Source organism: Hemibagrus wyckioides, linkage group LG02, assembly GCF_019097595.1.
Source record: "Hemibagrus wyckioides isolate EC202008001 linkage group LG02, SWU_Hwy_1.0, whole genome shotgun sequence".
NCBI lineage: Eukaryota > Metazoa > Chordata > Actinopteri > Siluriformes > Bagridae > Hemibagrus > Hemibagrus wyckioides.
This window is the reverse complement of record NC_080711.1, coordinates 1,983,510-1,998,927: the sequence shown is the minus strand read 5'-3', so window position 1 is coordinate 1,998,927 and position 15,418 is coordinate 1,983,510. Positions and strand designations below refer to the sequence as shown.

At 44.4% G+C, this 15,418-nt stretch overlaps 1 protein-coding gene across 6 annotated transcripts in view; it reads right to left on the bottom strand.

The window, feature by feature from the left end:
* ppfia3 (PTPRF interacting protein alpha 3) overlaps positions 1–14,435 on the bottom strand; it is a 69,618-nt gene extending 55,183 nt beyond the window's left edge. For 2 of the 6 annotated variants that reach the window (XM_058373806.1, XM_058373815.1), the window contains exons 1-2: positions 14,250–14,435; positions 8,526–9,339 (exon numbers count right to left, since the gene is read on the bottom strand). In XM_058373806.1, coding sequence (XP_058229789.1) covers positions 8,526–8,831 — 306 coding nt within the window. In that variant the 5' untranslated portion in view covers positions 8,832–9,339; positions 14,250–14,435. The other 4 variants (XM_058373774.1, XM_058373780.1, XM_058373789.1 and 1 more) reach the window with 4 other exon arrangements.
* Between the last annotated feature and the right edge of the window lie 983 nt (positions 14,436–15,418).

Sequence of the window (15,418 nt, the reverse complement as noted above, 5' to 3'; positions counted from 1 at the left end):
ACACCTCTCCAACATCTCTCCAAACATCACCACAACATGCACCAACACCTCCCCAAACATCACCACAACATGCACCAACACCTCCCCAACATCTCTCCAAACATCACCACAACATGTACCAACACCTCCCCAACACCTCCCCAAACATCACCACAACATGCACCAACACCTCCCCAAACATCACCACAACATGCACCAACACCTCCCCAAACATCACCACAACATGCACCAACACCTCCCCAAACATCACCACAACATGCACCAACACCTCCCCAAACATCACCACAACATGCACCAACACCTCCCCAAACATCACCACAACATGCACCAACACCTCCCCAACATCTCTCCAAACATCACCACAACATGCACCAACACCTCCCCAACATCTCTCCAAACATCACCACAACATGTACCAACACCTCCCCAACACCTCCCCAAACATCACCACAACATGCACCAACACCTCCCCAAACATCACCACAACATGCACCAACACCTCCCCCAAACATCACCACAACATGCACCAACACCTCCCCAAACATCACCACAACATGCACCAACACCTCCCAAACATCACCACAACATGCACCAACACCTCCCCAACATCTCTCCAAAGATCACCACAACATGTACCAACACCTCCCAACATCTCTCAAACATCACCACAACATGTACCAACACCTCCCAACACCTCCCCAAACATCACCACACATGCACCAACACCTCCCCAACACCTCCCCAAACATCACCACAACATGCACCAACACCTCCCCAAACATCACCACAACATGCACCAACACCTCCCCAAACATCACCACAACATGCACCAACACCTCCCCAAACATCACCACAACATGCACCAACACCTCCCCAACATCTCTCCAAAGATCACCACAACATGTACCAACACCTCCCCAACATCTCTCCAAACATCACCACAACATGTACCAACACCTCCCCAACACCTCCCCAAACATCACCACAACATGCACCAACACCTCCCCAACACCTCCCCAAACATCACCACAACATGCACCAACACCTCCCCAAACATCACCACAACATGCACCAACACCTCCCCAACACCTCCCCAAACATCACCACAACATGCACCAACACCTCCCCAAACATCACCACAACATGTACCAACACCTCCCCAACATCTCTCCAAACATCACCACAACATGTACCAACACCTCTCCAACATCTCTCCAAACATCACCACAACATGCACCAACACCTCCCCAAACATCACCACAACATGCACCAACACCTCCCCAACACCTCCCCAAACATCACCACAACATGCACCAACACCTCCCCAAACATCACCACAACATGCACCAACACCTCCCCAAACATCACCACAACATGCACCAACACCTCCCCAACACCTCCCCAAACATCACCACAACATGCACCAACACCTCTCCAACACTACAAAAATGTCCAAACATTTCCCAGTACATATCCCTAAATATCCTATGCACATCTCCCAACATGTTTCCAAACACATCTCCAAGCATGTCTCCCAACACCTTCCCTACATGTTCCCTACACATCTATCTACATCTCTCAACATATCCCCAATATTTGTCCTACACGTCTCCCAAAGTATCCCCGACATTTCTCTGAACACCCCCCTACATATCCCCAACACTCTGTCAACATATCCCCAACACACCCCAACAACATATCATAATCATCATAATGAGGGACAGCTGTGAAAAGCATTTCACTACATGTCGTACTGTGTATGATTTTGTATGTGATAAATAAAATTTGAATTTGAATTTAACACCCCCCAACAACATATCCCAAACACACACCCCAACAACATATCCCAAACACACACACCCAACAACATATCCCCAACACACCCCAACAACATATCCCCAACACACTGTCAACATATCCCCAACACACTGCCAACATATCCCCAATACACCGTCAGCATATCCCTAACACACTGTCAACATATCCCCAACACATCCCAACATATCCCCAACACACCGTCAACATATCCCTAACACACTGTCAACATATCCCTAACACACCGTCAACATATCCCTAACACACTGTCAACATATCCCCAACACATCCCAACATATCCCCAATACACCGTCAACATATCCCTAACACACTGTCAACATATCCCCAACACACTGTCAACATATCCCCAACACATCCCAACATATCCCCAATACACCGTCAACATATCCCTAACACACTGTCAACATATCCCTAACACACCCCAACATATCCCCAACACACTGTCAACATATCCCCAACATATCCCAACATATCCCCAATACACCGTCAACATATCCCTAACACACTGTCAACATTTCCCCAACACACCCCAACATATCCCCAACACACTGTCAACATATCCCCAATACACCCCAACATATCCCCAACACACCGTCAACATATCCCCAATACACCGTCAACATATCCCTAACACACTGTCAACATATCCTAACACACCCCAACATATCCCCAACACACAGATCAACATATCCCCAATACACATAACATATCACAACACACTAGTCAACATATCCCCAATACACCGTCAACATATCCCTAACACACTGTCAACATATCCCCAATACACCCCAACATATCCCCAACACACCGTCAACATATCCCCAATACACCGTCAACATATCCCTAACACACTGTCAACATATCCCCAACACACCCCAACATATCCCCAACACACCGTCAACATATCCCCAATACACCGCAACATATCCCCAACACACCGTCAACATATCCCCAATACACCGTCAACATATCCCTAACACACTGTCAACATATCCCCAACACATCCCAACATATCCCCAATACACCGTCAACATATCCCTAACACACCCCAACAATATATCCCCAACATATCCCCAACACACCCCCAACACACCGCCCACATATCCCTAACACACATCAACATATCTCCAACACACCCTCTACATATCCCCAACACACCCCAACAACATATCCCCAACACACCGTCAACATATCCCCAATACACCCCAACATATCCCCAACACACCCTCAACATATCCCCAACACACTGTCAACATATCCCATTACACCGTCAGCATATCCCCAATACACCGTCAGCATATCCCTAACACACTGTCAACATATCCCCAACACATCCCAACATATCCCTAACACACATCAACATATCTCCAACACACCCTCTACATATCCCCAACACACCCCAACAACATATCCCCAACACACCGTCAACATATCCCCAATACACCCCAACATATCCCCAACACATCCCAACATATCCCCAATACACCGTCAACATATCCCTAACACACCCCAACAATATATCCCCAACATATCCCCAACACACCCCCAACACACCGCCCACATATCCCTAACACACATCAACATATCTCCAACACACCCTCTACATATCCCCAACACACCCCAACAACATATCCCCAACACACCGTCAACATATCCCCAATACACCCCAACATATCCCCAACACACCGTCAACATATCCCCAACACACTGTCAACATATCCCCAATACACCGTCAGCATATCCCCAATACACCGTCAGCATATCCCTAACACACTGTCAACATATCCCCAACACATCCCAACATATCCCTAACACACATCAACATATCTCCAACACACCCTCTACATATCCCCAACACACCCCAACAACATATCCCCAACACACCGTCAACATATCCCCAATACACCCCAACATATCCCCAACACACCGTCAACATATCCCCAACACACTGTCAACATATCCCCAATACACCGTCAGCATATCCCCAATACACCGTCAGCATATCCCTAACACACTGTCAACATATCCCCAACACATCCCAACATATCCCTAACACACCGCAACAATATATCCCCAACATATCCCCAACACACTGCCAACATATCCCCAACACACCGCCCACATATCCCTAACACACATCAACATATCTCCAACACACCCTCTAGATAGATAGATAGATAGATAGATAGATAGATAGATAGATAGATAGATAGATAGATAGATAGATCTAAATTATCTCTAAAATATCCCCAACACACACCCAAACATATTCCCTACATATCCCCAACGCACATTCAACATATCCCCAACACCTCCCCTACATATCCCAAACACACCCCCTACATATACCCAACACCTCCCCTACATATACCCAACACCTCCCCTACATATCCCAAACACACCCCCTACATATCCTCAACACCTCCGCTACATATCCCAAACACACGCCCTACATATCCTGAACACCTCCCCTACATAACCCCAACACACCCCCTACATATCCCCAACACCTCCCCTACATATCCCCAACACAACCCCAACACACACCCTTCACACACCTCAACACTAGAAAGACATCACAGCTCTTTCCACATGTCCACATTACCGTCACTCATTACCTTTTCATCCTGTACTGCTCTAAAGTGCTAATGGAGTCTAAGAGCGTTCAGATCTGACCACAGACAGGAAGTGAAGAAGTGCACAGCTCTGCATTATACCAACACACACACACACACACACACATACACACACACACTATTAAGAAGTGCTGTACATTATTTGAAAACTGAATCATGTTCACTGCTCAGCTGGTTCGTTTTTTTTAATCAGTGCAGAAAACTGAAATTTATCCGAATTTCCTATTTATAATCTATTTACGTTTATTTAATAACAAAAATATTTCCTCTGTCCGCTCTCCAGAGAGTGAGAATTTGTGGCCAGATTTGTGCTGTATTTTGTGAACATCAGTGAAATTGGTTCATGGATTTGACAAAGCATGAAATGTAACTCTAAACTGATAAAAACTACGAGGTGATCCATTTTAATTCTAATTATTGGCACACTGATGTGGTGAAAGAGAAATTAAACACTTTTCATCACGTTTATTATTTTCCCGTAAGAGCACAAAACGGACTGCTTTATTCCTTAACACTACAACACTCTCACCTCTCTGAGATCCCAGCTCTCCGGATCTACTGGGATCGGTTCTAACCAGTGAGGATTTCATTTAAGCGAACTGGCGCCTCTGAGACGCCTCTGTTTGTACAGCCATCACAGTGAAGAACACAGCGCTGCTGAACAAACCCACACTGCTGTAAGGAAAAAATACTCCACATCATAGTCACTAAGGGCTTAAAGGGGAATAACGCAGAACTGAGCTGAGCAGCAGAACCAAGTTCACCACCAGAACCGAGTTCATCAACAGGACCAAGTTTACCAGCAGAACCAAATTCCCCAGCAGAACCGAGTTCACCAGCAAAATCGAGCTGAGCAGCAGAACCAGGCTCATGAGCAGAACTGAGCTGAGCAGCAGAACCGAGTTTGTCAACAGAACCAGGAAGAGAACCGCTCACCGGATCAGGAACATGTGGAAAGAAAGGTTCCAAACACTTGAGTTCACAAACCGCCATTTAAATTACACCCTCATCTCTACCACCACACTCTCTCTCTCTCTCTCTCTCTCTCTCTCTCTCTATCAATTCATTCTGTCTATCTGTTCTTTCATTCTATAATATCTCAGCATTTTAATCTTTTCTCTCTTTGACTGTTTTATTATTTTGTTCTTTCTGTAACATCTTAACACCATGAGACTTGTTTCTTTCTGTCATCTCTCTTTCTCAAATACTTTGTTTTTTTCTTTACTTGCTTACTTAATTCACTGATGTGCTTCTTTCTTTCTTTCTTTCTTTCTTTCTTTCTTTCTTTCTTTCTTTCTTTATCATTCCTTTTTTCTCTTTCCTCATAATTTCTGTCTCTTTCTAGTCAACAGATTATTTCTTTTATTAGTTTAATTTTTTCTCTTTTTCTTTCTCCATTTCTTTCTGTAATATTTAATAACTAGATGAAGTTTTTTCTTTTTCTCATATTTTTTTAAATTCTGCCTTTCTTTCTTTCTGTACTATTTTAATCAGTCATTTAATTATTTTTATATTGTTGTTTCTTTCTTTCTTTCTTTCTTTCTTTCTTTCTTTCTTTCTTTCTTTCTTTCTTTCTCACTAGCTCAAGTGCTTCAAGTCAAACAGAGCTAACTCGGTCACTGAGTCATGATGTATATAAATAAATGAATATATAAATGTTTTATCTCAGGATTGTTTGTGATATTTAAGATCATGCACTATGCTGTACGCTCAGATTCTGAAGAAATCTCGAAACATTTTCTGTCCCAGTTTTATTTACTCATTGAGACCAGCGGAAAACTGGGATCTGGGACACGCTGTGGGATCTGGTGACAGGAGAGAGGAGAGAGGGAGAGAGGGAAGAAGAGAGAGGGAAGGAAAAAGAGGAGAGAGAGAGAGAGCGAGAGAGAGGAGAGAAGAGGAGAGAGAGAGAGAGAAGAGGAAAGAGAGAGAGAGAGAGAGAGAGAGAGAGAGAAGAGGAAAGAGAGAGAGAGAGAGAGAGAGAGAGAGAGAAGAGGAAAGAGAGAGAGAGAAGAGGAAAGAGAGAGAGAGAGAGAGAGAGAGAGAGAGAAGAGGAGAGAGAGAGAGAGAGAGAGTAGAGGGGAGATGAGAGAGAAGAGGAAAGAGAGAGAGAGAGAGAGAGAGAGAGAGAGAGAGAGAGAGAGAAGAGGAAAGAGAGAGAGAGAGAGAGAGAGAGAGTAGAGGGGAGATGAGATGAGAGAGAGAAGAGGAAAGAGAGATTGAGAGAGAGAGAAAGAGAGAGAGAGAGTAGAGGGGAGATGAGAGAGAGAGAGAAGAGGAAAGAGAGAGAGAGAGAGAGAGAGAGAGAGTAGAGGGGAGATGAGAGAGAGAGAGAGAGAGAGAGAGAGAGAGAGAGAGTAGAGAGAGAGAGAGAGAGAGAGAGAGAGAGAGAGAGAGAGAGAGAGAGAGAGAGAGAGAGAGAGAGAGAGAGAGAGAGAGAGAGAGAGAGAGAGAGTAGAGGGGAGATGAGAGAGAGAGAGAGAGAGAGAGAGAGAGAGTAGAGGGGAGATGAGAGAGAGAGAGAGAGAGAGAGAGAGAGAGAGAGAGAGTAGAGGGGAGATGAGAGAGAGAGAGAGAGAGAGAGAGAGAGAGAGAGAGAGTAGAGGGGAGATGAGAGAGAGAGAGAGAGAGAGAGTAGAGGGGAGATGAGAGAGGGAGAGAGAGAGAGAGAGTAGAGGGGAGATGAGAGAGGGAGAGAGAGAGAGAGTAGAGGGGAGATGAGAGAGGGAGAGAGAGAGAGAGAGTAGAGGGGAGATGAGAGAGAGAGAGAGAGAGAGAGAGAGAGAGAGAGAGTGGGGGGGAGAAGAGAGAGGGAGAGAGAGAGAGAGAGGAGAGAGAGAGAGAGAGAGAGAGAGAGAGAGAGAGAGAGAGTAGAGGGGAGATGAGAGAGGGGAGCTGTGTGTGAAATAAAGACTGATGGGTCAGAGAGAGAAAAATCCAAACCAAAACAACGCTGCTGAGTTCAGACAACAGAACAGCAGAGGAGTGAGTCAGAGCAGAACAGGTCCTGGGGAGAGAAAGCAGGTCAGCATCTTCTCTCTCTCTCTCTCTCTCCATCTCTCTGCCTCTCTCTCTTCTTCCCTCTCTCTTTCACTCTCACCATCTCTCTCCCTCCCTCCCTCCCTCCCTCTTTTCTTTCTACCAAGATGATGTTTAGTCATGCCTCGGCCTCTCTACTGCATCAGATTCTTCATCTTTTACAATCTGATCCCACTTGTCTTCATCTTTCTGCTCTCCAAAGCTTCCAGTACTCTATATGACCAAAAGTATGTGCCCCCTGACCATCACACTCCTATTTGTGCTGGATTTATTCCTCTCTCTTCCCTGTTCCAATCAGCTCAACTCTTGTACCCTGTGAAGGTTTTCCACTAGATATTGGATTGTGTCTGTGGGGATTAGTGATCATTCAGCTATAAGAGCATTATTGAGACCAGTCTCTGATGTTGGGATGTTGAGGAGACTCCAGTTCCAGTTCATCCCAGTGGGGTTGAGTCAGAGTCGGGGCTCTGTGCAGGACACTCCAGTTCTCCAACCTTTACCTCCACACCTTGTCAGGGGCTTTGTGCTTCATGCTGGAGCAGGGGTTGAGTCTCTTAAGGAAGACCAGTAAAGGGAAATTGTAATTCCATAGCAAACTGAGACCTTCTATATAACTGTGTGCTTTTAAAATGTAGGAGACGAACCGTATATGAGTGTGATGGTCATAGGCGCTCATTCTTTTGGCAGTATAACCATATCAAAATGTCTTCCTTCGGTCCACAGAGTTCTTCTTCTCCCCCTAAATATGGATGTTCATGAGTTTGGAGAAGAACCATGTATGGGTGTGATGGTCAGGGTGAATGTGTTCTTGGTCATATAGTGTGTTAAGAAAAGAAAGTTCAGCATCTTCAGATCATACAAGTGATAAAAACATCTCGATGATGAAATTAGCTTAAAGAAACGCTAGCTTCTTTTAGATCTGAGAGTTATGGAATTCTGAAGAAATCTGATAGTTTGTTAATATCTTATGTCTTATACATAGCTTTACACACACACACACACACACTGGTGTACCTGAGGGAGGGCGATGGACAGCTGTCTCTGGAGCGAGTCCTTCTCGTGTCCCAGTTCCCGGAGGCGGAGCTGCGCCGTCCCCAGACTCTCCTGCGTCTCTCTCAGACTCTCCAGCAGCCGCTCTCTCTCCGTCAGCATGTTCACCATCAGAGACTCCAGGTTGCCCGTGCTGCCACCTTCGTAACTGCCCCCGATGCCCCCCATGCCCCCTCCCATGCCACTCCCACCCCCGGCAGGCGAGGACGGCCCTCCTCCCCCTCCACCGCGACCATCCTCCGATATAGTGGGCATCACCTCGCACATCATCCTGAGGCCGGGAAGTGTGAGAGCAGGTCACGTGACTCTGTGTGTGTGTGTGTGTGTGTGTGTGTAAAACCCTTACAGCTTTCCGTGAAGCGTAAAGCTGTGTACTCTTTGAAGGACGATTCTTTATGTAAACAGAAAGAAATTCTTCATCAACAAACGTCCAGGGCCTTCTGCAGTCCTTTCCTCCAAACAAAATGTCCTCCTTTGGTCCACAAGGTTTTTTCTTCTCCTCTAAATATGGACGCTCACGAGAAGCTGGCGTCCCCTCGTTTTCTTCAAATCATCCATTTTTTAAAAAATGTACTCTCTTCTGTTTATTCAGTAAATAGTCTTCGTCTAGAATTCCTCAGTTAGGGTGAAGTTTGGGGTGGAGAAAGCGGGTGTGGTCCAGAGGAAACCAGTAGGAGAATCGAGAAGGACGGTTGGGTTGTGGGGGAGGGGCAGGAGAGGTGGGCGGGGCATAAACCAGGGATGTCAAACCCTCTGGGGATGATCAGCTACAAGAGAGCTGTGGAGAAGAAAGAAGAGAGAGAACAAATTAGCAAATGAACTCAAAGTATAGCAAGTCTCAAGGAAAGAGGCGTGGTCTCAGTTAGCCAATCACAGTCAAAAAAGCATGGATTCTGACATCTCACCTAAAACATCTAGCTACTGCAATGGCTACCTCAGATCCAGGTACAAAAATCCTACACACCCCAGTGAAGATAGCGAGATAAATCAGGACTTTTCTGTCTTCTAATGTGTGAGACAGAAAGCGACAAAAGACAAAAAAGTTTACACACCCCTTTAACTAGCGCCTTAAGAAGTAAAAATCTACCAACTTGCTGATTTATTGATTTTATTCTCACACTTCCTGGTAAACATGCTCCAGATCTACCAGTGAGCGGATCTCCTGTGCACAGCCTCATCATGTCATTCCACAGAGTTTGGATTCCAGAACATTGATCATCTTCTTCTAAAGCTGTTCATTTATTGACCTGGAGTAGTGCTGGAATGTGCTGTGTTCCTTCATCTTCAACTTCCAGAGCTGCAGGTTTTGGGAACCAGCAAGAACCAGCTCCAGACTGGAGCTCTAACCTCAAGAACCAGCTTCAGACTGGAGCTCTAACCTCAGGAACCAGCTCCAGACTGGAGCTCTAACCTCAAGAACCAGCTCCAGACTGGAGCTCTAACCTCAAGAACCAGCTCCAGACTGGAGCTCTAACCTCAAGAACCAGCTCCAGACTGGAGCTCTAACCTCAAGAACCAGCTCCAGACTGGAGCTTTAACCTCAAGAACCAGCTCCAGACTGGAGCTCTAACCTCAAGAACCAGCTCCAGACTGGAGCTCTAACCTCAAGAACCAGCTCCAGACTGGAGCTCTAACCTCAAGTACCAGCTCCAGACTGGAGCTTTAACCTCAAGAACTAGCTCCAGACTGGAGCTTTAACCTCAAGAACCAGCTCCAGACTGGAGCTTTAACCTCAAGAACCAGCTCCAGACTGGAGCTCTAACCTCAAGAACCAGCTCCAGACTGGAGCTTTAACCTCAAGAACTAGCTCCAGACTGGAGCTTTAACCTCAAGAACTAGCTCCAGACTAGACCTCCTTAAACAACATCGAAGATTTATTTCATTATAAAATTCTGAGTTCAAACAGATTTCTACATTAACCACAATGCCATTGGACGACCTGCACTGGGATTTAACCCTCACTTCATATCTATCAAAAGACAACGATGCAGCGGCACTTTAGTCCTTCAGTCTGTCCAGAGCTCTCACCTCGTCAGTTGCTAGCATCGTCCCCCTGTGCCGTCAGAGTGAGCGCTAACTTCACACAGGAATAATGGAACTAGCCTCAAATTAACAACACGATTGCTGAACACATCACATTTCACTATAAACGGATTTGATGCGTTTTAAAGTGCAGCGTGTCAAGCGGTTGATCAATAAACGTGGTCCGAGATTAGCGGGAAAAGTGGAGAACGTTCCTCTAATCCAGTGTTTTAACAGCAGCTTATACACAAAAATGAGCAAAATCTGCTTTTAGATCAAATGTTTACAATAAAGAGTTACTAAAGTATCTAAAGCTACACATATCTCTTTTTTTCTTGCATTTTTTGACTTGATTTCACACTTCAGGCTTCTCAATCTAGCTCATAAATATTGTGAACATTTTCCCCTCCAAACACAAAAGGACGACAGCTTCCGTATTTCCTCGAAGCTAACTATGAAACAGCTCATAATAAAACATATCTATTTTTATAATATCCAACACACCAATCAGTTATAACACTGTGAGCAGTGACCGGTGAAGTGAATAAGACTGAGTATCTCCTCATCATGGCCCCTGTTAGTGGGTGGGATATATCAGGCAGCAAGTCAACATTTTGTCCTCAAAGTTGATGTTAGAAGCAGGAAAAATGGACAAGTGTAAGGATTTGAGCGATTTTGACCAAAAGGGCCAAATTGTGATGGCTAGACCACTGGATCAGAGCATCTCCAAAACTGCAGCTCTTGTGGGGTGTTCCCGGTCTGCAGTGGTCAGTATCTATCAAAAGTGGTCCAAGGAAGGAACAGTGGTGAACCGGTGACAGGGTCATGGGCGGTCAAGGCTCATTGATGCACGTGGGGAGCGAAGGCTGGCCCGTGTGATCCGATCCAACAGACGAGTTACTGTTGCTCAAACTGCTGAAGAAGTTAATGCTGGTTCTGATAAAAAGGGGTCAGAATACACAGTGCAGGACGGGTCAGGGCTGTTTTGGCAGCAAAAGGGGGACCGACACAATATTAGGTAGGTGGTCATAATGTTATGCCTGACTGGTGTAACTAAATTATCTATTTTAAAATAAAAAGCTGTGATAATAGTATCAGTATCCTGACACTTCCATATGTTTAAACCTGTAATCCAGATCCCTGACCTAATCTGACACTGGAGACTCCTTCAGACGTGCAAAAGCAGCAACCTGAGATTCAAGAATTTGAATACCTTTAAATATAAATAAACAGAACATGTTATTGGCTCTCGCTCACTTCCTGCATGATAAGCAGCACTGACTCCAGTTTATGAGCTTATTGACGAGCTGGACGCGACCGTTACAGCATCTGACCATCTGTGGTCCAGCGCGATCTGGTGATAAACATGTTCAGTGAACTGAAGAGGTGTGAAGAGAAGAGGAGGAACATCAGAGAACTGCACAAGTGAACACGTGAAGATGACAAACAGCTCCAAAACGTGTGTTTATCAGCTTTACAGTATGACGTTGTTTTACATCATCAAGCTGTCATGTGATCTGAAACTGCACAAAGTAACTGGAGTATAAACACACACACACACACACACACACGTGATCGCAGGAGACAATCACGAGTAAAAATAAAAGCATGTGTTGAAAATAAATGAATCAGGTGTAAAAACACTAAAGATTAAATTCATGAACTTCAGGAATTAAATTCAGGAAATTCAGATGTGAATCAAATCAGTGAATCGTTTGAATACTACACATGAAAAATGAATCATGTGACAAAAACATGAAAACAAGCAACTCATGAAAAATAATAAAAGCATGTGCGCAATTTAAGAAGAACAAATCGTGAGAAAAGCTTCACGTGAGAATGAATAAATTCTGAAAAATGAAAAAGAGTCACGTGAAATAAATGAATCTTGTGAAAAATCACATGTGGGAAATGAATCATGAAAAGAAAACAAGTAAAATAAATAAGTAATGTGAAACATTCCATGAAAAATAAATGAATCGACAAAATCAAACATGAAAATGAAAGAATCGTGTGAACAAACGAATCACGAATCACTCAGCAGAATCAATATGAGGAAACGATACGAGAAAAAAATAAACGGACCGCGTGAAAGAAAACGTGTCAGAACTCACGTGTGAAAACACAGAGATCACGTGGAGAATGAATGGCGTGAGATATCACATGTCGCGACTGAACAATCATATGGTGGGGGAATGCGAATCATCGAATCGGGGAGGAATCACATGTGAAAATGAAAGAATCGTGTGATAAATGAATCAAGAAATCACTCAGCAGAATCAATCAGGTGAGAAACGATATGAGGAAAAAAATAAACAAATCATGTGGCAGGAAAACATGTCAGAACTCACGTGTGAAAACACAAAGATCACGTGGAGAATGAATCGCGACAGAAGAATCGTATGGTGGGGAAGACGAATCATCGAATCATGGGAGGAATCACATGTGAAAATGAAAGAATCGTGTGAACAAATGAGTCTCGGCGAAGCTCAGGAGGTAAAATTGATTCATTTAAAACGTCAATCATGTGAATGAATAAAATAATCATGTATACATGAATCATTTTCTAGGACAAGAATTACAATTGCACTGCATATGAATGTGTGAACACCTTAACATGGGAAGTGTGTAAATACACATGTAGGTATATACGTTAGGTGTGTGTGTGAGAGAGAGAGATTTCTATAACAGATAAAGCCCACACTTACAGTTTAGTCAGAATGGTTAAGGATTTTTAGGCCTCTCTTCTTTTCCTGATGTGAAAGCAGGCCGCATTCGAGGCGGAGGCGATAAAGCTCATCACCGACAACGCAAATCCATATCTATTTTGGTCCTCACTCTTTCTCTCTCTCTCGTTCTCACACTCTTTCTCTATCCATTACACACCTCCACCTGTCAAATCATTTACAAATAGCGTTTTTGTCCCTCCTTTAATCTGTATGGGGTTTTTTTGGGGGGGGGGGAGTGGGGGCAATTAAGCCTCGTTAGGAATAAGGTGCATGCATCCGCGCGCATGTAGAAGCCATCAGGCTCGTAATGGAGGCGAGGGAGAGATGCAAAGATGCAAGACGCGAGCGAGCGCGCGCGTGCGTGTGTATGTGTGTGCAGACAGACGGACAGACAGACGCACGGAGGGACGGACGGACAGACAGACAGACAGACAGACAGACAGACAGGGAGGAGATGGGTAAACGCATGCAGAGATGTCACATTTTACAAAATATCCGATTTCAGTCGCTGCAAAAATGGCGTGGAGATGAAAGAATAAGAAAATTAAAATAAGCCTCACACGCAAACACGCACGCGATGCACAAACCACATCTTCTCCATCTCAGCATCGCCGGGGTGGTGTTTAGGAAGCTAACGGATGCTGTGGCGTCTCTTCCACCATTACGTGCTCACACATGAAGAAGGAGAAGAGGAAGAAGGAGAAGAAGAAGAAGAAGAAGAAGAAGGCACTTTGTACTAAAATGATTGAATATTTTACCGACGACGTTGCAGCCATTGCATCACTTCTTCCTCCCTGTTATTTCCCCTCAGCATCCTTCCGCCTCCCTCCTCCTCCTCACCCTCCTCACAGCTGGCCGATAATAATACACACACACACACACACTGATGGGGGAAAATAAGGCACGGATGCGCGCGCCGTTATCCGCCGGTTCTCACCCTTGTCATCGCCGGTGCTGTCTTCAGTCACAGCCGCTCAAAATCCATCCGAGATTTCCGTCTGATTTTAATTTCTATTTAATTCCCTTCAACCTTACATATGTAAGGACACAGCAACTACAGACAATCCCAGTCTCTCTCTCCCTCTCTCTCTCTCTCTCTCTCACACACACACACACTCGCACACACATACACACACTAACACACACACACACACACACTACATCAGAGGTTGCCAGATTGGGTCGTCTCTCAATCCCGGTTTAAATCCCCGCCCCTGCCCGCTGTAAACCAACCCTCAGTATCCAAACGTTCTCACAAACCAAATTGCTTTCAGGTCACGTGGTGGTTGGGAAGACTTCCGGTTGTTTCAATATGAAGCAAGCGTTGTAGACTTGCTGACTTTTGAGACCACTTAGCGACTTGATTTTTTTTAATGAGCCGAAATCTAAATCCCAGATCTCACACTGATTCTGCATCACTGATCAACTATTTCCATTGATCCACAACAACCAATCAGTCATCACTGTTGCTCTTGACCATCATTTCTTCCTGATGATTACTGATTACCATTTTCCCAAAAAGACCAATCAACAATCTGCATTCTTCCCAACAACCAATCACTGATCATTAATGTTCCAACCAATCACAGTGTATCATTGTTCCAACCAATCACTGATCATCATTATTCCAGGCAACCAATCACTGATCATCATTATTCCAGGCAACCAATTAGTGATGATCATTGTTTTCCTGCCCTTGCATTTTTTTTTTGTTCTTGGTGATATTTACAGTAACAGAAGTAAATTCCATCAGTATCCGTATGGTATCTCTTCCCAGACTTCATTTTCTTTGTGCTTTTCATAAAAATTAAAATTTTGTAAGACACAGAAACAGCTCTTCTCTGGAGGCAGAGCCAAAGACAAATTCTTGCTATAAGAGAAGTTTGCGATATTAATCCAGAACTTAGATCAGATGTTTACATTTTGATGATACCCTCCCCAACACACACACACACACACACTTTAATATTATAGGGTGTGTGTGTAGATTTGTGCCGTTTAATGCAAATGAAGTCAATTTCCAGGTTTTAATTCTATAAAATATATTTCTGGGGGGTATGTTAACTGTACATAAAAAAAGCAAACAACTTTATTTAAGAACAGAGA